Source organism: Empidonax traillii, unplaced genomic scaffold, assembly GCF_003031625.1.
Source record: "Empidonax traillii isolate 1590-97213 ecotype Southwest subspecies unplaced genomic scaffold, ASM303162v1 scaffold123:size1378231, whole genome shotgun sequence".
Classification (NCBI taxonomy): Eukaryota; Metazoa; Chordata; class Aves; order Passeriformes; family Tyrannidae; genus Empidonax; species Empidonax traillii.
In genome coordinates this window covers 229,768-247,613 of record NW_020955316.1, presented here as the reverse complement: position 1 = coordinate 247,613, position 17,846 = coordinate 229,768, and the positions used below count along the sequence as shown (strand labels likewise).

The following is a 17,846-nucleotide window of genomic DNA, read 5'->3' as shown; positions in this document are numbered from 1 at the left end:
TGTGTTTCACTTTAATACTCCGTTTACATTCCCCCAGAGTCAATGGGACTCGAGTCCATGCTCTGTTGATTGAAGTGAGACTTCAGCCCATGCTTGAATACCTTTCTGTTGGTGTCTGATGCAATCGCCTTGCAGGGCATCCAAGATAAAGAGAGAGTAATTTCCAAGAGTGAAAAAGAAAATTGGAATATTTATAGGGCACTGCACTCAAATACCTTTTACTGAACAATGCAGCTTTTGTAAAATTAATAGCTGGAATATTTCTTTTTGCCCGCAAAGTCCACAGGGAAGTTAGCATTAAAGTCTTTGCAGATGTCTTCACAAACAGTTAATGTTGCTGCAAAAATTTTTCAACTAAGTTTAGGAAAGTCTGTGAATAAACTCAACTTATCTTGTTGCAGAGAAAAAGACAGAGAAGACAGCAGCTACAAAACAAATGGTATTTTTCTCTAACCTATTTGACCAGATTGTCACAGATTTTTCCCCAAGCTGAGGCTGGGACATGGTCTTTCAGAGTTGCCTCTTCTCCTATGAAGGGTGTCTCCAAGAACACCCTGATCTGCACACCATAGAAAAAAATTGAGCTCCTATTTAGACTCCTAAATTCGGTGAGAAAAGACCTGCAGTCTAAGCTCTTGGTGTATAAGTGGTGGGAAGACAGAAATAAAGTAGCAGTGTAGGATCCTAAATAAATTATTTGGTCTGAGCCCTTGGGACCCAAAGCCAGCAGACCTGGGGAGCATCTCTGCTTTGCATTTAGTGAGTCTCAGTTTTAAGCAACTTCTACTTTTTCGATTTCACTCTTCATCTTCTCACCCCAGGCAGTGCTCAAGACATTGTCCTTCTGCACTGAAAAAACCTGCATGCATACAGAAAAGAGGGTGCAGGATCTCTTAAAAAGGGGGTTTTGAGTAAAATCATTACCAAACAGTCTTTCAGGTAAGGGGGCAGTGCTTTTAAAACCAGTGTGTTCAAAGATGGATGTCTAACATCAGTTCTTAAAGACCCTCAGAACAGTCAGTGAAAGGCTCTAAGACAACGAAGTTAATATATTTCCAAATAACGGGCAAGCCCACCGATGGCTCTTGCACTTCCAAAGAATGTGGAGGACCACACAAACTTATTGTGGTGAACAAGACTGCCTGGGACAGATGTGGATGTGCTCTTTAAATGGTCCTCTCTTGCAGCTCTAACACCTGTGCAGATGGTGCACAACTCAGCTGCAGCAGGAGCAGACTCTGCCTGTGGGACACTTCCAGGAAAAGCTTCAGTGAGACCAGCATGGAAGGATGGAATGGGAAAATATCCACTTGAGAGATATCTGATGGCCTGCCCTGTTTTGCCCTAAAGCCAGGGGAGCTCACAAGACACAGGATTACAGTTCTGGGAGACCACCCTGGAGGGGCAATGGTTAGAGATGGCCACTGGTGCATCCCCATTGCAGCGACACAACTATGAAGAACAGCTCAGGGGACCCAAAGACATCCAGATGGTTGTCCTGCCCAGGCCCCATCCCCACCTCTCCACATACCTTCTGCAGCTTGTCTGCCTTCTCATAGTACCCCTCAAGCTCCTGACGCAGCACGTGGTTCTCCTCGGAGAGCATCTCTACCATCTGCTGTGCCCGCTCCACGATGGCAAAGGCGTCGGGCGTCAGCTGCTGGCCCGGCAGTGTCGGAGTCTGGGCGGCAGCAGGGGCCGGCAGCGGGGGCAAGGAGCCTGGGAGCAGAGGGCCTGCGGTGGCCTGCGAGGACATGGGGCTGTGCTGCTGGGCTGGCGGTGGTGGAAAGGGTGGCTGGCATTGTCGGCTGCGGGAAAGCACACACGGAGGAGGCGTTAGAGCCGCGCGCCCTCGAAATGCGTGCAGGAGTTTCACCTAATGACTGCACGGTTTATTAATAGTGTTGTAACTGTGTGGTCATGATTATGGTCTTCAGTCACTCCTAAATACCAACAATCACAGCAGGGACTGGGTAAATTGTCTCCTCACCTGCCCTTGACAGTGACGTACACATCTGGCACGAACAGATAAAGGAAGCACTGACTCAAAAACAGCATTTTTGCCTAGGTGCACAGCTAATACTTCAGCAGCAGCCAGCCTCTCCCTGCATCCCCTTGCCACAAATGCCACTGCTGAGAAGCGTAAGCCGGCAGGCTTGAAGGAAACGCAAGGGATGTATTACTCACCCTTCGAACACCACTCCCTGCCCAGAGCAAGACCAACTGATCAGCCGAGCTGGGAGGCAAAAGGAAGTGATGTGAGTGAAGCAGTGTCCCTGAGTGGCTTTAGTAAGTGGCAAAGGGAAGGGCTGCTGGGGAGCTGCTGTAGGCACAGCCTCAGTCAATCACGGTGAGCCACAAAACCCATCTTCCAGTGGGAGACCTCACTGTGTCACTCCCCGACTAAGAGCATCCATCACTCACTAGGCTCATATCAGGGAAGAACAAGAAGTGATGTGGTGGCAGATCTGCTTGTGACCAAGGATTGCTGATGGGGCAGGGCTCTTTAATCCACCAGAGTCAAGATTTGCAATGGCTGGGGCATAACCTAGGAGGATCTCTTAGCAGTGAGGGTAACCCTGCAGGTGGTGGCCAGGTGGAATGGAAGTCCTTCCCTTCTGTCCCACATTCCACCCGTGTAAGCTCAAGAAGGTAGAAGACCCCTCTTTCAAAAGAAGAAAATTTAGGCAGGGCATAGCTCAAAGCTTGTCTGCTTGAGCAGACATCTTCATCCATTGCACAGGCAGTCTCAGAGCCTAGGCCAGGGCAAGCGGCCCTACACAGAACCTCACCCTGCACAGCTGAGCCAGTCCTCAACCCAGAGGCCAAAGATGTGAAATTTCTACACTGCGCTGGTTTAAGAGATTCAACCCAAGAGATTCAACCCAGACCATTGGTGTCAGAGCCCAGTTTGGCTAGAAAATAAGCTGGCTGCTTGACCCCACCTGAAGTCTGCAGTCAAGCATGTTCTAGAACTTGTATTTTAGCTTAACTGTCACAAGCTATTAGGCTGTAGATATCATTACCACTACTTCTGTACCCTACACAAGGCACAAGACACACTGAAGAGATGTATTCACCCCACTTGGCCTCAAAGATCCAAAAATGCTATTTCTTAGACAGACAATGTTGTGCTATATTAATACACAGTAATTATGGTTACTTGTTGTCTTCAGCACCTACACAGCTTCTCTAAACAGGGTTTTCAAAAGCTCTCAGTAACCCACCACTACCTTCAACTGCAGCAGAACAAGCTGAAAAGTGAAGGCAATTTAAAAGTCCTGCCCTAAAAGTGAATAGCACTGCTCTAACAAACTTGTCACCACCAAGCCACACAATGGCAAAGAAAGCCAACAATTCAGTCTTATCTTCTGTCCAAACTAGAGTGAAAGCAAATGGGGCTCTGCAGACCCCCAGACACAACACACACAGCCCCATGCTTCCATCCTAGCTTTGCCCAACGCATCACCTGTGGCACCAAAAGATACTGAAATGGAGTAAAGACCGAACCTGTGCACACTACTAACCTGCCCAGAAGCACAGACCAATGTCCTCAGGAAAAAGATTCCAGCCAAGTTTCATGCAGTCAGCATTAAGGAAGCCTGTGCTGAGCTTGCTCTGGCCTTGGGATTGCTTTTAGCTGCACAGCATGGACATCCCCTAAGGCTGTGTCTCTCCAGGTATCCATGGAGGCAGCTCAAGAGCACAGGAGGGGTCATTCCCCCTGGGCAGTTCCCAGGGCCAGAAGGATTTGCTATCAGCCCCAGGAATGGCAGTTCTCTGGCAGAGGTGCAGGCTAATAACTAAGGAGCTATATGTCTACTAAAAGTGGATAAAACTTTCACAAAGACAGGAAGTCAAGGAGGTGCTGTATGACACATCACAACAAAATACACAGAAATTCACAGAATCACAAAATGGTTTGGGTTGGAAGGCATCTTTAAAAATTGTCTAGTCCAACACTCCGCCCATGGGTTGGGGCACCTTCCACTAGAACAGGTTGTTCTAAGCCCCATCCAACCTGGCATTTGACACTTCCCATGATGGGGCATCCACAACTTCTCTGGGCAACCTGTTGCTGTGCCTCATTACCCTCAGTATAAAAAATTTCATCATTATATCTAATGCAAATCTGCCCTTTTCAGTTTAGAACCATGGCCCTTTGTCCTGTCACTATAGGCCTTGGTAGAAAGTCTCTTTCCAGCTTTCTTATAAGTCCCCTTTAAGTATTGGAGGGCCGCAGTAAGATCTCCCTGGAGCCTTTTCTTCTCCAGGCTGAACAACCTCAACTTTCAGTCTGTCTTCAGAAGAGAGGTGCTCCAGCCTTTTGATCATCTCGTGGCCTCCTCCGGACTTGCTCCTACAGGTCCATCTTGGGACTGGGAACTCCAGAGCTGGACTCAGCACTCCATGCGTAGTCCCACAAGAACAGAGTAGAGGGGGAGAGTCGTCTCCTTCCAGTTGCTAGCCATACAATGATACAACTGGCCTTCTGGGCTGCAAGTGCACATTGTTGGCTCCTTGTCTAATTTTTCATCCCCAAGTCCTCAGCAGGGTTGCTCTTAATCCCCTCATTCCCTAGTCTACTGATGCTGGGTTTTCTCTGCCCCAGATGGAGTTTCCTGCACTTCACCTTGTTGAACTTCATGAGGGTCGCACAGGCCCACTTCTGAAGCCTCTCCTGGTCCCTCTGGATGGCATCTCTTCCCTCTAGCAATTCAACCGGCTGCAAAAGGCCTTCCCCTTCAAGGCCGTAGCCCCAAGGTAGCCCCAGAGCTCCCAAACACCAGCAGTGGATTAAGATACTGCTCCCTGCTCCTCTCCTTTTGGAGTTTACTGCCTCTCCAGCCTCATCACTTCTGCCTGCTGCTGAGACCTTGCAGCAGGATGCCCTGGGGGTCACACAGGCCTGGAAGGCCTGTTTTACCTTCCTTAGACCAAAATCATGTCTCCTGGCAGTGCCTGGTGACCTGAGGCCATGCGAGCCAGTAAGCCCAGGCAGCCTTGTGCCAACCTTCTCTGCAAATCACCAGGACAGCCCACCATAGCTCTCACACCATCCCCACAGTACCTCTTCCCTTCTGGTGCTCCAGCACATGAAACATGTCAAGGGACATCATGCTTGTCGTGGGACTTCTCTATATTTTTTTGCTCAAATATCTGAAGAAAAATGACATCATGAGTGAGGGATGTCACTCACAATGCCACAGATGCTCCACAAGCACATGTGAATGCAGCCAAGCACACAGCACCTCCTCAACGCTGCTGACAGCCAGTCTGTGCTCACTTGTTTTACCACAGCAATTAATCCAGCTCAGTGCAAGTCTGTTTGTCTTTACTGAAAAAAAAGGACAGGATTTTAAGCAAGAAAAAGCTTGGCTGTCTGGACACAGTTACGCCCTACTAAGACACAGATTTGCTGCAGGTAAATATTTTCTCTCTTCTTTATAGGAATAGTGTAGAGCAAAAGAATTGAATTGAACTCTGAATCTAAAGCAGTGGAGATACCAATTTTTCTTTGTCATTATGAAGCAGAGCAATCTTTGTTCATCGATACACCCTTTAGATCCTTGCAGGAGCTCTTCACACTGCACTTTTGGGAAATCTCAACCTTCCATCGGTTTAACATTTTCTCATCACTTTAGTCTGTCTAGTTTTACACTACAGAGGAAGGAAAGATCCCAGAGATCTCCATTTTCTTGAACTGAAAATGACTTCTTGAGTAACTAAAGATTTACACCCTGTAGCAGCAGCCAGCCACCAAAGTCTCAGCAGCCGCAGCCACAGCCACAGGAGGGATTCTCTGAAGTGTTCTCCAGCTGGGAAACTTAACGGGTACAATCAACTTTATTAATTTTGAAGCATGGCTGTTCAACATAATTAACATGTTTCTTACTTTCCTTTTACTTGTTTAATCTGTCTCAATTTAGTTCTGACTTAGCCAACTGCAAAATCTCTGAGTATATATGTAATAAAATCAACACAGTGGTTCACATTAACAAATCAACATTTGTAAAAATAGCAGTGTTATAACATCAGCTTAGTTCCCATCCAACTTTTCATGTAAAGCTCCAAAGAAACAGAGCAATCAGGATTATCCTGAGCTCCTTCAGGCTTAGCAAAGAATGACATTCTCAAAATGCTTCCGCTGTATTTTAAATGTTGATCTCATTTGGCATTACAATACGTTAGAATCTTTCAGCCAAACACAGTCTCATCAAAAATCATCCTTCTTAAAAGCACAAAACTGTAGAACATTATGAGTTTTGGATATCTTAATACACCTCTTATACTGGAAAACCTGGGAGCAAGAATGACCCAACACAGAAGAATTCGGGGGGAATTTGTAGCTGTATGTAGGAATAAGAAACCCCAAAAGAAAAACTAATTATAAAGTCCACTTGCTGCTAATGGTCAGGAAATCATAAACACAGAAGAGCTGTTGTTCAATAAAGCCAGGCAGTATTAGGAATAAAATGAAAATGCCTGTAAATGCTCTGGAAAGGAAATTCCACCTCTGCCCTGCTACAGGTACAATGAAGCTCTCCTCTATGAAGGGAGGGAGAGGGGTCAGTGGAGAAAGGACTTTGTTTCCAACATACCACAGCATTTACATTCCTAATTAAAATGCCCTCCTCTAACCTATTTAGTTCATCTTTCTCTGAATGCTCTGCCTTCCTTTGACTCTAGGGCAGACGGACCTATTCCATCTCTCACTCTCCCAGGGAAATTTATCTCCCAACCTGCATCTACTGGGGATGATCTGGCTGAATCAGCGAAGAGAAAGAGGTATTTCTGGGGTGCAGTTTTCTGAAACTGCCTTAGGCTTTTACCTTACAATGAGAGTAAAAAAGTGTGTGAAAGATAGTTATTCCTGCCCATTGACTGGGAGCATTCAGTCTGTATACAAACTTCAGACCCAGGTGTCCGCCTGACTTCACTATGACTTCTGCAGTCATAAAGCAGATTTCAAATGCTATTCTTTCTCACTGAGAATGACATAGAGGAAACAGTGTTATCACCATGCAGGAAAAAGACAAGATCCTGGGAACGTCAATAAGCCCAGTCTGATGGTGATGGCACAAGGAAACACAATTACAGACCCATCATTAAATGCTGCTACAGCCATAACATTTTCCATAGCTCAGACATGGCCCCCATAGTATATTCTCTGGCTTCTGGAATCAGCAATAGTTGCAGCACCTTGTAAACACAAAAGTTTATTTCAAAAGCCATTTTGCGGACTGGGATTCACATCTCCTGAATTCACTGTTTTGTTAGCGACATTTGTTAGTGCTGGAAAGATTTGGCCTGGCTTCTCTGAGGCGATTACATAAAGGTGTGCAGGGCAAAATCATCATCTGAAAAGACACTGCATTAAACACATCCTCCGTAGTTAAGAGAAGAACAGGATATTGTATTTCCTCACAGAGACTCACACCCAGAACAGATCCTCTTTCTAAACTCAGCTGATTTTCAGCAAAAGAAATGCTCTGCACAACTAGAGAAAACAACTGGGATAATAACAGAGAAGGGTAAGGAGGAACAACATGGGCATCACCCAGGCTGTGGGAACAGCTTCATTTCTCTTCTATTTATTTTAATGTAAGGCATATTAGACCAGGAGAGGACAAAAAGCAAAGCTCTTCTGCAGGGCTGCCAGCATCCACGTCAGCTGGAAGTGCGACTCCAACCCATGCTCATGCTTGGGCTATCCTCGCAGAGAAATGCCAGCACAAGTCAGCTTGGGTGTGACATCCCTCGGCTCGGCCACGCTGCCAGCTCATCCGCCTGCCTGGGGTGTCTCAGGGAAGAAAGGGAGCTCCTTGTAGTCCTGTCAGCAGCCACAGACATGTGGTTGAATCAGTAAATATCAACAGGTTGTCTGAAAACAGCGGGAGTATGTGTGTGTGGGGTAAATATATAAATAACCAGAGAAGCCGCAGACTATTCCAGCAGTTAAAAATAGGCTTCTACATCCTGGTAGGGTGAAATTTTATGAGGAACATAAAGAAATGGGATGTATTTAAAAACAGCACAGATTTATTCTTTTCATTAATTCTGCATGCTGTCTTTTAAAACACACGGATTAAATCAGAATTAAAAGCTGCCTGCATGATTGTCTTCTGCATGTAGCCACAAATGAAGCTCCCTCAGTAAGCAGCGGTGTTTCCAGTCCAAGGCTTCATTTGCATTATACACACTTTTTAATAATCAGTGCAGAGAAAGAAATCATTCAGGATAAAAGACACCAGGATTTGACAAGGGCCACTGGGATCAACGAAGAGGATTCATTGCACCAAGTGATCTGGATCACTGCTTAAGCAGGACACGGAGAAACAATATGGACTTAAGCAGGTCCAAGTTCATCCACCCAGGAAAAAATACAGCAAGCTACAGTAAAAGGGTGGGAAATTCTATCCTGGGCTGTGACAACCCTCACATGCCTGACCAGATAACAAGCTATATGGGGAGATCCTGGGGTGCCAACAGCAAGTGTTAATGAGCTACATAAACAAGGAACATTGAGTCGCATCGCAGAGGTGTTATTACATCTGATTAGCCTCTGGTCCAGCTGGTACTGAAACAGTGTTCAGGTCAGCTTTCCACAGTGAAAAATGGGGTTTTGACAACAGTGAAATAAGTACAGGACTCCAGGCTCCATCTGTTAAATATATGAAACTACTGACAGCACAGGGCTCCTTGGTGTATCTGACAAAGATATTGCAAAATTCCTGGTAACCAGAAAATACAGACGGAAACTAAGATGCAGATCTATGCCAGAGATGGCAATTAGCTAGTGGAACAAGTCTGTAAAGGCAGTGATGGATTCTCCAGACACAGAGAGTTATAACCACCAGGACTGAATGTTTCACAAACTGGAATTAATTCACAGCATTGTGCAAAAGACTAACTTAGATTAGTTCCAAGCGCTTTTACCTAACAAGCTGTAACTTTCTGAACATGCACCTAAGGACACTTCGCAAAGACACTATTAAGGAATAGCTGAACATCTAGGAAAGGAAATGTTTTCTAAAGATTATTACACTTGGCCAGCTTAAAGCATTCAGAAGTTGTGACTCAAGGCTCCAAGCATCAAGCAACTGGCTTAAAGATACTAATATTTTGAAAGGAAAAAATATTGGTTCGTTTTTATTTGCCTTCTGGCTATCTTGTCTTTTGAGCTCCAAGGTTCAAGCTCTGCTCGGCAATTGTGATGTCCATAAAACAGAAGTCACTAAATATAATTTATATAAATGCTGAGATTATTGCAGCATCATATGATTTTGAGAGTTCTTTAGGAAAACACGAATTACAATAAATTTCAAGATTTCATCCTGATAATTATAAAGGCAATGTTTCCTTTAAAACCAGTCATGTGCAAAAAAAACCAAAACCAAACCAAAAAAGGAAATTAAGCAGCAGCTACAGTTATCCTATCTCCCTTGACAGCTCCCTGCCAGTGTTTGTCCATTTTCAGCCACGTTTCCCTTGTCAAAGAAGGACTGGGGGTTCTCTGTGACCCTATAGGTCTTTTCCATCCCTGTGATCTGTGTATCTGTGAGTGCTTCTTCTGGATCAATGCAGCTCTGTGCTTCTCTCCTCTCTTTTCTGGAAGGCAGAAGCCTTTTGCATGGTCCCTGTCCAGAGGATGCCAGGATGGATGGGCTGGGGAACTGCTAAGATCAAGACAGAGGAATGGAGATGTTGGGATACATGAGATTCCCATCTGGCCATGGGCAAGCTGTTTCCATTAGCTTCTTTCCCAGGCCCCCTTGATGAGTTGAAAGCTGGAATTTCTCACCTTGCTTGCCCTCTAACAGAAAAAACAAACTCCACCCCTTCCGTTAACATTAGGAAACCAGGTAGTCCCCTACCTCAACATCTTCTATCAAGGTTTTCCATCCCAGCCAGGTGGCTGGTAGTGAGCCTCCCCAGAGCACAAGTAAGGGGGGAAGCAGTGAGCAAGGGCAGAGCCACAGGAAGGTTTGTGTTAGGGAGCAAACCAGCAGTACAACACAACCCCCGTCCCTTCTCCAGCAAGTGCTCAGAGGCTGCTGCCCAGACAAGTGCTCTAGCAGAGACTGACATCCTTGGATGCCCCCCAAGGTTAACTTGTCTTTATCCTCTTCAAAGAGGAATATTTGGAGCAGAGATCACTTTGTGAAATTGCATTTTAACCATCCTAGACCTGGGTAAGCCCATCCTGTGACAGAGCCTGAGGTGCACAGAGGGATGCACTGGAGCACAGCCGCGGCAGATGGAGAAATGACAAGTGACGAATGGTAAACAGGGATTACAATCGCTTCCTAAAAGCTTTTGTCAGCCAAATTTTCCTGGGTAACAGGACCACAACAGGAATCCTGCAGACCATCGGGCCAGTTATAAACTCGGATAAGCACAGAAGAAAACAAACCAGTTCATATTAATTGCAAACAAGTCCAGGTAATGTCAGCAACGAATACTGCAGTGCACCAAGCAATGGGAAAGGTTGTCATCCCTGTGTCATAAAATATAGAAAGAAGCCTGAGATAAGGATGAAGACCACCACTTGGCTGAGACACAGAGGCTTGCTGTCTGACATCTGCACAGCCAAATTTCCCCCCAGTCACTGACACTATGCAAAGCAAGAGCTCAAGATACAGTCTGCAAACCAGCAAAGGTCCTGCTTGCGCCTGCAGGCAGGCAGCAGGAACATGTATGCAGGAAACGTTCCCCAAAATCCAGGCACCACGAGAAAGGAGCCAAGAGGGGCCCGAAAAACCCATCTGCATATTAAGACCCAAACTGCCTTAAAAAAAGCACATAAGAGACCATACAGTTTAGAGCAAACCTAGGTTTGGTGAAACAACCCCCATCATGCCAATCTCCTAACCTACAACTGCAAAAGCATGCCGGAGTAGCCAGCACGGGATAAATGCAGACCGAGAGGCATTAAGGGCCCTGCTGAGTTGCAAAAAAGACACCACTGAAGATTGTTTTAATAAGTCTGCAGAACTCAGCAGCTCTGTTCTGCCATGCTGCCAGTCCTCTGCTGCACAGCATATCCCTGTTGCAATAGCATACCCCCACTGGTGCCCCTGCACCTGACTGGAGGGATATTTCTCCACCATCATGCAAAGAAAACAGCACACAAGGGGGAGCAGGCATCCTCTCTGCAGTGGTGGTTAAACTGTGCTGCCTTATCGAGAATGAGCCGTGACAACCATCACCCTCACAGCTCCTGGGGCGATTCTACAGTGCTTTGGCAAAAGCTGAGGACTGGCATGGAAATCAGCACTGAAATCAAGGGTTTTCTCAGCATTAACCTTGCTGACCAGGCACCTGGAAAAGGCTCTGGAAGTGGTCCCAAAGGGTTTCCCACTTGACACCACTGCCATTCCAAGTTACCTGAAGCAGTGTATGTAGCACCTGGGTCTGCTCACTTACATGGCCTCAGCAGAACAGACTCTGTGAGTACTGAACTAGCAATTTCCAAGAGTGATAAAAAAAACTCAAACAAGCCCCTTTTCTGTGGGGATGAATCTGTTTGGTGCTGGAGATGTTTGTTGGCACCACAAACAGCTGCAGGAAAGTATGGCCCCTGTTGCCCTCACATTTGTATAGCTTTTTCTTTGCACAAACAGACATTTTTGCTGAGGTCTTAAAAGTACTATCTTGCTCTTAAAAAGTTGCATAAACTTTGCACATGTTTGATTTTGGAATCAAAACACACGTGTAGTTGAAGGAAGACCAGTGATGCTCAGCGCAGTCCCTCCACTTGTTACAGCCACCTTGCAGCAGTCACCAAAGCCATGCTCGGAGTTCCTCCCTGTCTTGACACAAAGCCTGCCACTACTGCAAACATGGAAAGGCAGAGCATTCCCTCCTGCATTTCATGCCTTACGCATTTTGGAAAGGAAGAGCCAAGTCAGCTGCACCACTTTTTCTCTGCATCTGTGCTATGATAAACTTAGTGTGTGCAGCTTAAGGTAATGTCAACAAAAGCTTTGGAGATTCTGGGCTCAGAAAGACCCAGTGAGGCAGTTTGCAACATGAAAACCACTCACATTCACACCACACAACTCCAACCTTCCAAATCCAGCAAAGTAACTGTCCAGGAGGTCAAAGAGACAGTGATGAGACAGAGGAACACTTGCTTTCAGGTACTGCAAGGAAAAGGAGCCCTCAATTCATGGGCTTGCCTTTGAAGGCAGGACCTGCACCGCTTGCAGGGATCAGCGCACAGCCAGCAAACACTCTGGATTATTTTTAATGCGCTTGGAATAAACCCGTGCTCACGGGGAGGCCTGGCATGAGGGGCCCAGTAGTGTGAAAGCCCCACGTGAGCTCTGTGGGAAGATTTAAGTAGGGTGTAAGTGGTGTATAAGCTTTATAGAGCCCTCTGGGAGATGCAGGTGCCTCCACCAGCCAGCCCTGCCAGCTTGGCCGTGGGATGTTATGTCCCCACCACAGGGTGTGATGTCCACACGACACGGTCCCCACCATGGCTGTGTTTACACAAGGCTCAGGACCCACAGAATGCTGGCTCCTCCAGCAAGAGCAGGACCAGTCGCCCCTGCAGACCCCCCCACCGATGGGCATTACCTGCTGACCCCGTACTCTGGGGGCGGCTGGTAGCGGACCAGGGCCAGCTCTGCCCGGGCAGGCTGTGGGGCGGTGTAGGCGGCCTTGAGGACGTCCTGTGTCGCCTGCTCGCCATAGAAGAGCCCGTGCTCCTGTGCCTTGCTGCCCGGGGCTGCTGCCTTGCCTTTGTAGGGGTACTCGGGCGGTGGGCCCCGTGGGTCTGTAGCCTTGCCAGGTGGTGGGGCTGCCTTGAAGCCCTTCCCGCCTCCCGGGGCTGGAGGGTGCTGCTTGGCCCCATTCCTCTCCAGCGAGAGCTGCATGATCCTTTCGCTCAGCGAGCGGACGTGGCCCTGCTTCAGCTCCTTCAGTGCCTCATCCTTATGAGCCTGCCCGCTGTTGGCCCGGTTCACTGTCGGCCTCCCCTCCGTCCTGGACTTCTGGCTGGAGGAGCCATAAAAAGCTGGGGCGGCAGTGGTGGCCGGCTGCGGGGGCTGGCCACGGAAAAACTGAGACTGGGCCTTGGCCTCCTCATAAGTGGGGAGCTCCTCAGTGCCGTGCGGGGGCTGCGGGGCCCGAGGCTGCTTCTCCATCGCAGCACCGTCCCCCTGGTGCTCCTGCCCCTGTGGTTCCTGCCGCCCTGACGGCTGGACCATTGGCAGGTCTTCGGGAGCAAGGTTTTCTGCAGAGGAGAGAGTGCTGGCAGTGCTGTTGGAGGGGCCGGCGCTGCCCGTCGCCTGGTGCTGTATGGCCAGCAGGTTCATGTTCTCGCTGGGGTTGCCATACCTCAGCCGCTCCTGGATCAGGCGCTGCAGGACGGTGCCGGCTGCCACCTCCTCTGCCCCTCGCATCTCCGTCTCTGGGACCCGGCGGAAGCTGGGTGGGCGCAGGGTGCAGAGGGTCTCCTCGGCTGGGCAGGGAGAGAGAGGTGGCCATTAGCTCTGCTGCCCAGGAGCTCCAATACTCCCACTCTTTCTTACCCGCTACATCCCACAGCTGTGACTCTGTCCCAGATGCACTTCAAGGCCAGTGCCCTGACAGCAGAGGGGACATGGCTAGAAGCCAACAAAGGAGGCGGGGCCCTGCTCCCTGGTCATCCTCCCAATCCTAGACCCTAATTCTGTTTGCAATGAACCCTAAAAATATATTCCAGTCCCCTCCTTGGCCCTCTCCTCCATAATACTCCATGCATCCCATACCCAGAGCTCTGAACTCCCTTCCAAGTCAACAAGGGACAGGCTATGTCATAGGGAAATTTGGCATTTTCTAAAATGCACATGATAGGATAGGACAGCATAGGATAAGATAGTCCAGTTGGAAGTGACCCACAATGATCATCTCATCCCACTGCCTGCCCAATTCAAGGCTGACAAAAAGTTAAAGCATTTTATTAAGCGCATTTTCCAAATCTCTCTTTAAACTCTGACAGGCTTGGGGCTTTCTCTCTAGGAAGCCTGCTCCAGTGTTTGACCCACCCCTGGAAATGTTTAGAGAGGCAACCTGTATGCCAATACTAAACAAGATGCTGTATTTTTGACGACCAAAGTCGTAAGTGTACTGAATGCCATGACAAAATAAACTGTAAAATGTGTCACAGAAAAACTGTGAAATGGTACAGAAAATAAAAGGGTCCTAACCGCCTAAATAAAGAATAATCTGTGCTTTGGCACCTTCCTCTAAAACTGCCATTTCCCTTCTGGCTGATAATGCTGTTTCTAAGGGAGTCAGTAATAACTTTCATAGTTTTGCTGGGTCAGCATAAGGAAGACATTATGGTCGTAGATGTAACACCAGCATTTTCAAAAGAGCAGCTGCACAACCCTAACACAGGCTACTGAAGTAATTCAGAGCCAATGGCACCCTCTCTGCACTATATACACAGTGGAGCTTGCCTGGAGCTAAGCATCTAGAATCATTTGGACAACACTCTAAGTCACATGGTGTGATTCTTGAGGTGTCCTGTGTAGGACCAGGAGTTGGACCCAATGATCCTGATGGGTCATTTCCAACTCAGCATATTCTATGATTGTATGACATAGTCATGGCTGAGAGGTTTGAAATCCCTCCCTCCCTCCTGGAGCCCTCCTTCCACTCCCATCCCAAAAGTGCTTTAAGATATCTGCCTGAGCAATATCTGAGCCCAGAGGGATGTTCCTGAAAGACTCTAGTACAGACAAAAGTGAGAAAAAAGCAGCTCCAGACAGAGTCTTCCAATGGCCCTAGGCAAGAGGAAGTGCTGACTGCAGTTCAGGTTTTTGAGATCATTCTTGGTAACTTTCTCTTTCCTGTTGTTTCCAATCCTCAGAGGAGTTCATCAGAAGGACATTTGTTTTTTGGCATTTGAAAGTAGTTAAAAACCAAATTTTCTCTTGAGGTCGGGTATTTCCCCGAGGTTTCATCAGTTACTGCACATGCTGTGGGATAACTTACGTGCAACCCAGAGGCCAGAGGGAATCAAAAGCCTTTGACTCGTAAAACCGAGAATAGGTCATTACCACTAACAATTCTGTGGCAAAGCCTTAAAGATGATTGTGGGGGACTCAAGAGGGAGAGAATATTCACAGACTGTGAATTCCATGCCAGTCCTACGAGATACACCTCTCCTGCTTTCCCTGAAACAACATTATCTGCTTGCCAGCCTGACTCACTGGGGTTGCAGCCTGGCCACCAGCTTCCAGAAGGTCTGTCAGCTCCTTGGAATGGTGTTTGAGCTAGGAAGATACACAGACACACACATCTCCATCTACCTGTGTGCTCAACAGCCCAGTATCCATTTGCTTTATATTTCCTTGCAGTTACAGTAAACTCTTAGTGCTTTATTCATGTTATGACAGCACACAGCAGCCTCACCACACTGGACACTTTTGCAGAAAGGCAATAATGTCTCCCTAACATACCAGAAGGCTTACAGTCTAGGTTGTTAGGCAATGCCTGAGACAAGCCTGAGGAAAGTGGATAAAGCCAACCTCAAGGTGGATAAAGGCAACAGTCAATACAGGATTTCCACTCCTGTGGGTGAATCTCCCAGTTCTTATCTCTACTCAGGAATTCTCTGGGTTTTTTTCCCTCAACTCAGAGAAGAACAAAAGGGGGGAGGAGGGGGGAAAGCGGTTTTCAGTAAGTGTTTAAAATCCGGTCAGAGTCAAAACCCACAACAGTTAGTCATGTCAGCATCCTGGGAGATGTACTTTGATTGCCTGCTCCATCAGCAGAAGTGCCACGGACATTGGTCCAGCTGTGCAGTGAAGAGCAGCCATGCCCCTGAAGGACCAGTGGAAATGCTGCACCTCTACAAGCACAGGCGACAAGTGATGACGGGTTATAACACTCTAGTCAAAGGTAACTCCCCTTTGACTTTACCAAGGATTAGAAGCTGGCCTTCAGCTCCATAAATGTAATTTGTAAATGGTCCAAACTGCTCAATTTATGCTTTGGGAAGTAAATGCAGTGGGTTCATATAGAAGTGTGGCCACGCACTTACCAGCTTTTTCTTTGGCACTGATCACTTCAGCTGTTAGTGGAGAAACATCATGCCTGCCAGCAAACAACTGGTGATCCTGGTAAAGAAAGCCAGTGTCTTCCAGTACCTGGACTGGGCTAGTAGGCTTGTAACAAACAGATGTGGAGCCTGTAAGAAAGACGAACAGGATGTCAGGAAAGAAACCACTTGAATGATAAAATATGAAGCCATGACTTATGATAGAAGACCCCAAAAATTTCTTGAGCATGGCTAGGTGTGGAGAAACCCTTCTGAGGCCACTGAGCAAACCATCTCTTCTCTCCTCACCTCCCATATAACACATTAGCTCTGAGGAACAAGAGGCAAACACCAAGTCATCAGTGCTGTTTCATGCACCAGCCTGCTCTTCAAGGTAAAAAGCAGGGCTTATAAGAGCTAACAGTGACAAGTCACAAGCTCACAAATCAAGGCATGTCTCCAGGAAATGAGGCCAAGAGAGCCAGTGTAAAACTGAAAGAGGGAGTGGATAAAAAGTAGGAAAGGCGAGGACACAGCCACAGTCAATAGGGCCAAAGTCTGGGAAAGGCTTTACCACAAAATCTGCTCATAAGTAATAGTTTAGCAATATAGAAAATTGCTGAGACACAAAATACAACCAGTGCTATCAAGGGAGAAAGTTTATAAATCACTTTGTCCAGATGTTCTTAATAAGGTAAGCAGCAGATGCAGCTGGAGAGCCATGGGAATTTGTCTGGCAGACCAACTGCACAGGAGCTGCGTGCCCCAGCTCCAGCATCCCACAGACACTGATGGTTGGACCGTGCTGGTTTTGGTTGGGAGAGAGTTAATCTTCTTCTCAGTAGCTAGTGTGGGGCTGTGTTTTGGATTTGTGCTGGAAACCATGTTGATAACAGAGGGATGTTTTAGTTACTGCTGAGCAGTGCTTACACAGAGTCAAGGCCTCTTCTGCTCCTCACTCCACCCCACCAGCAAGAAGGCTGGGGGTGTACAAGGAGTTGGGAGGGGACCTAGCTGGGACAGCTGACCCCAGTTGACCACAGGGATATTCCAGACCATATGGTGTCATGCTCAGCAATAAAAAGCTGGGGAAGAAGAAGGAAGGGGGACACTTTCAGAGTGATGGTGTTTGTCTTTTCAAGTCAGTGTTATATATGATGTCCTGGGGACGGCTGAACGCCTGCCTGCCCATGGAAAGTCATGAATTAATTCCTTGTTTTGCTTTGCTTCTGCACGTGGCTTTTGCTTTTAAACTGCCTTTATCTCAACCCACAAGTTTTCTCACTTTTACCCTTCCAATTCTCTCCCCTGTGCCACCAAGGAGAAGCAAGAAAGTGACTGCATGGGGCTTGGTTGCTACTGAGGTTATGTCACTACAGTGCCCCAGCCCCTTCACAATCAGTGAGTAAGAATAAGCTCTCCTGGCAAGCAACAAAACTCATCCTAAATCTGTTCTCAGGGGTACTCTCCAGTGTGCTTGTTTTAACAACGCTGATACAAAATGCATCATAGCAGTGTTAAGCCATAAACGACATTGGTTTGATCTCACAATTAAAGTCACAAATGACCGGCACAACGCTACAATTCAAGAAAGACACAGACAGACTGGAAAAGGTCCAAAGGAGGGCCACAAAGTGGGCTGCTGAACCTGCCCTATGAGGAAAGGCTGAAGGAGTTAGGTCCTTCCTCCCTAGAGGAGAAGCCTAGAGGAGAGCCCTCATCACAGTATTCCAGTATTCAAAGGGAGCTACAGAAAGGACAGAGGCTTTCTTTTCACAAAGAGTCACATGGACAAGACAAGGGG

General features: G+C 47.4%; 1 protein-coding gene across 1 annotated transcript in view; it reads right to left on the bottom strand.

The window, feature by feature from the left end:
- AMOTL1 (angiomotin like 1) overlaps positions 1-16,255 on the bottom strand; it is a 38,242-nt gene extending 21,987 nt beyond the window's left edge. Inside the window, exons 1-3 of the mRNA XM_027883304.1 lie at positions 16,046-16,255; positions 12,589-13,474; positions 1,532-1,808 (exon numbers count right to left, since the gene is read on the bottom strand). Coding sequence (XP_027739105.1) covers positions 1,532-1,808; positions 12,589-13,415 — 1,104 coding nt within the window. The 5' untranslated portion in view covers positions 13,416-13,474; positions 16,046-16,255. The remainder of the gene's footprint in view (positions 1-1,531; positions 1,809-12,588; positions 13,475-16,045) is intronic.
- Positions 16,256-17,846: the final 1,591 nt, after the last annotated feature.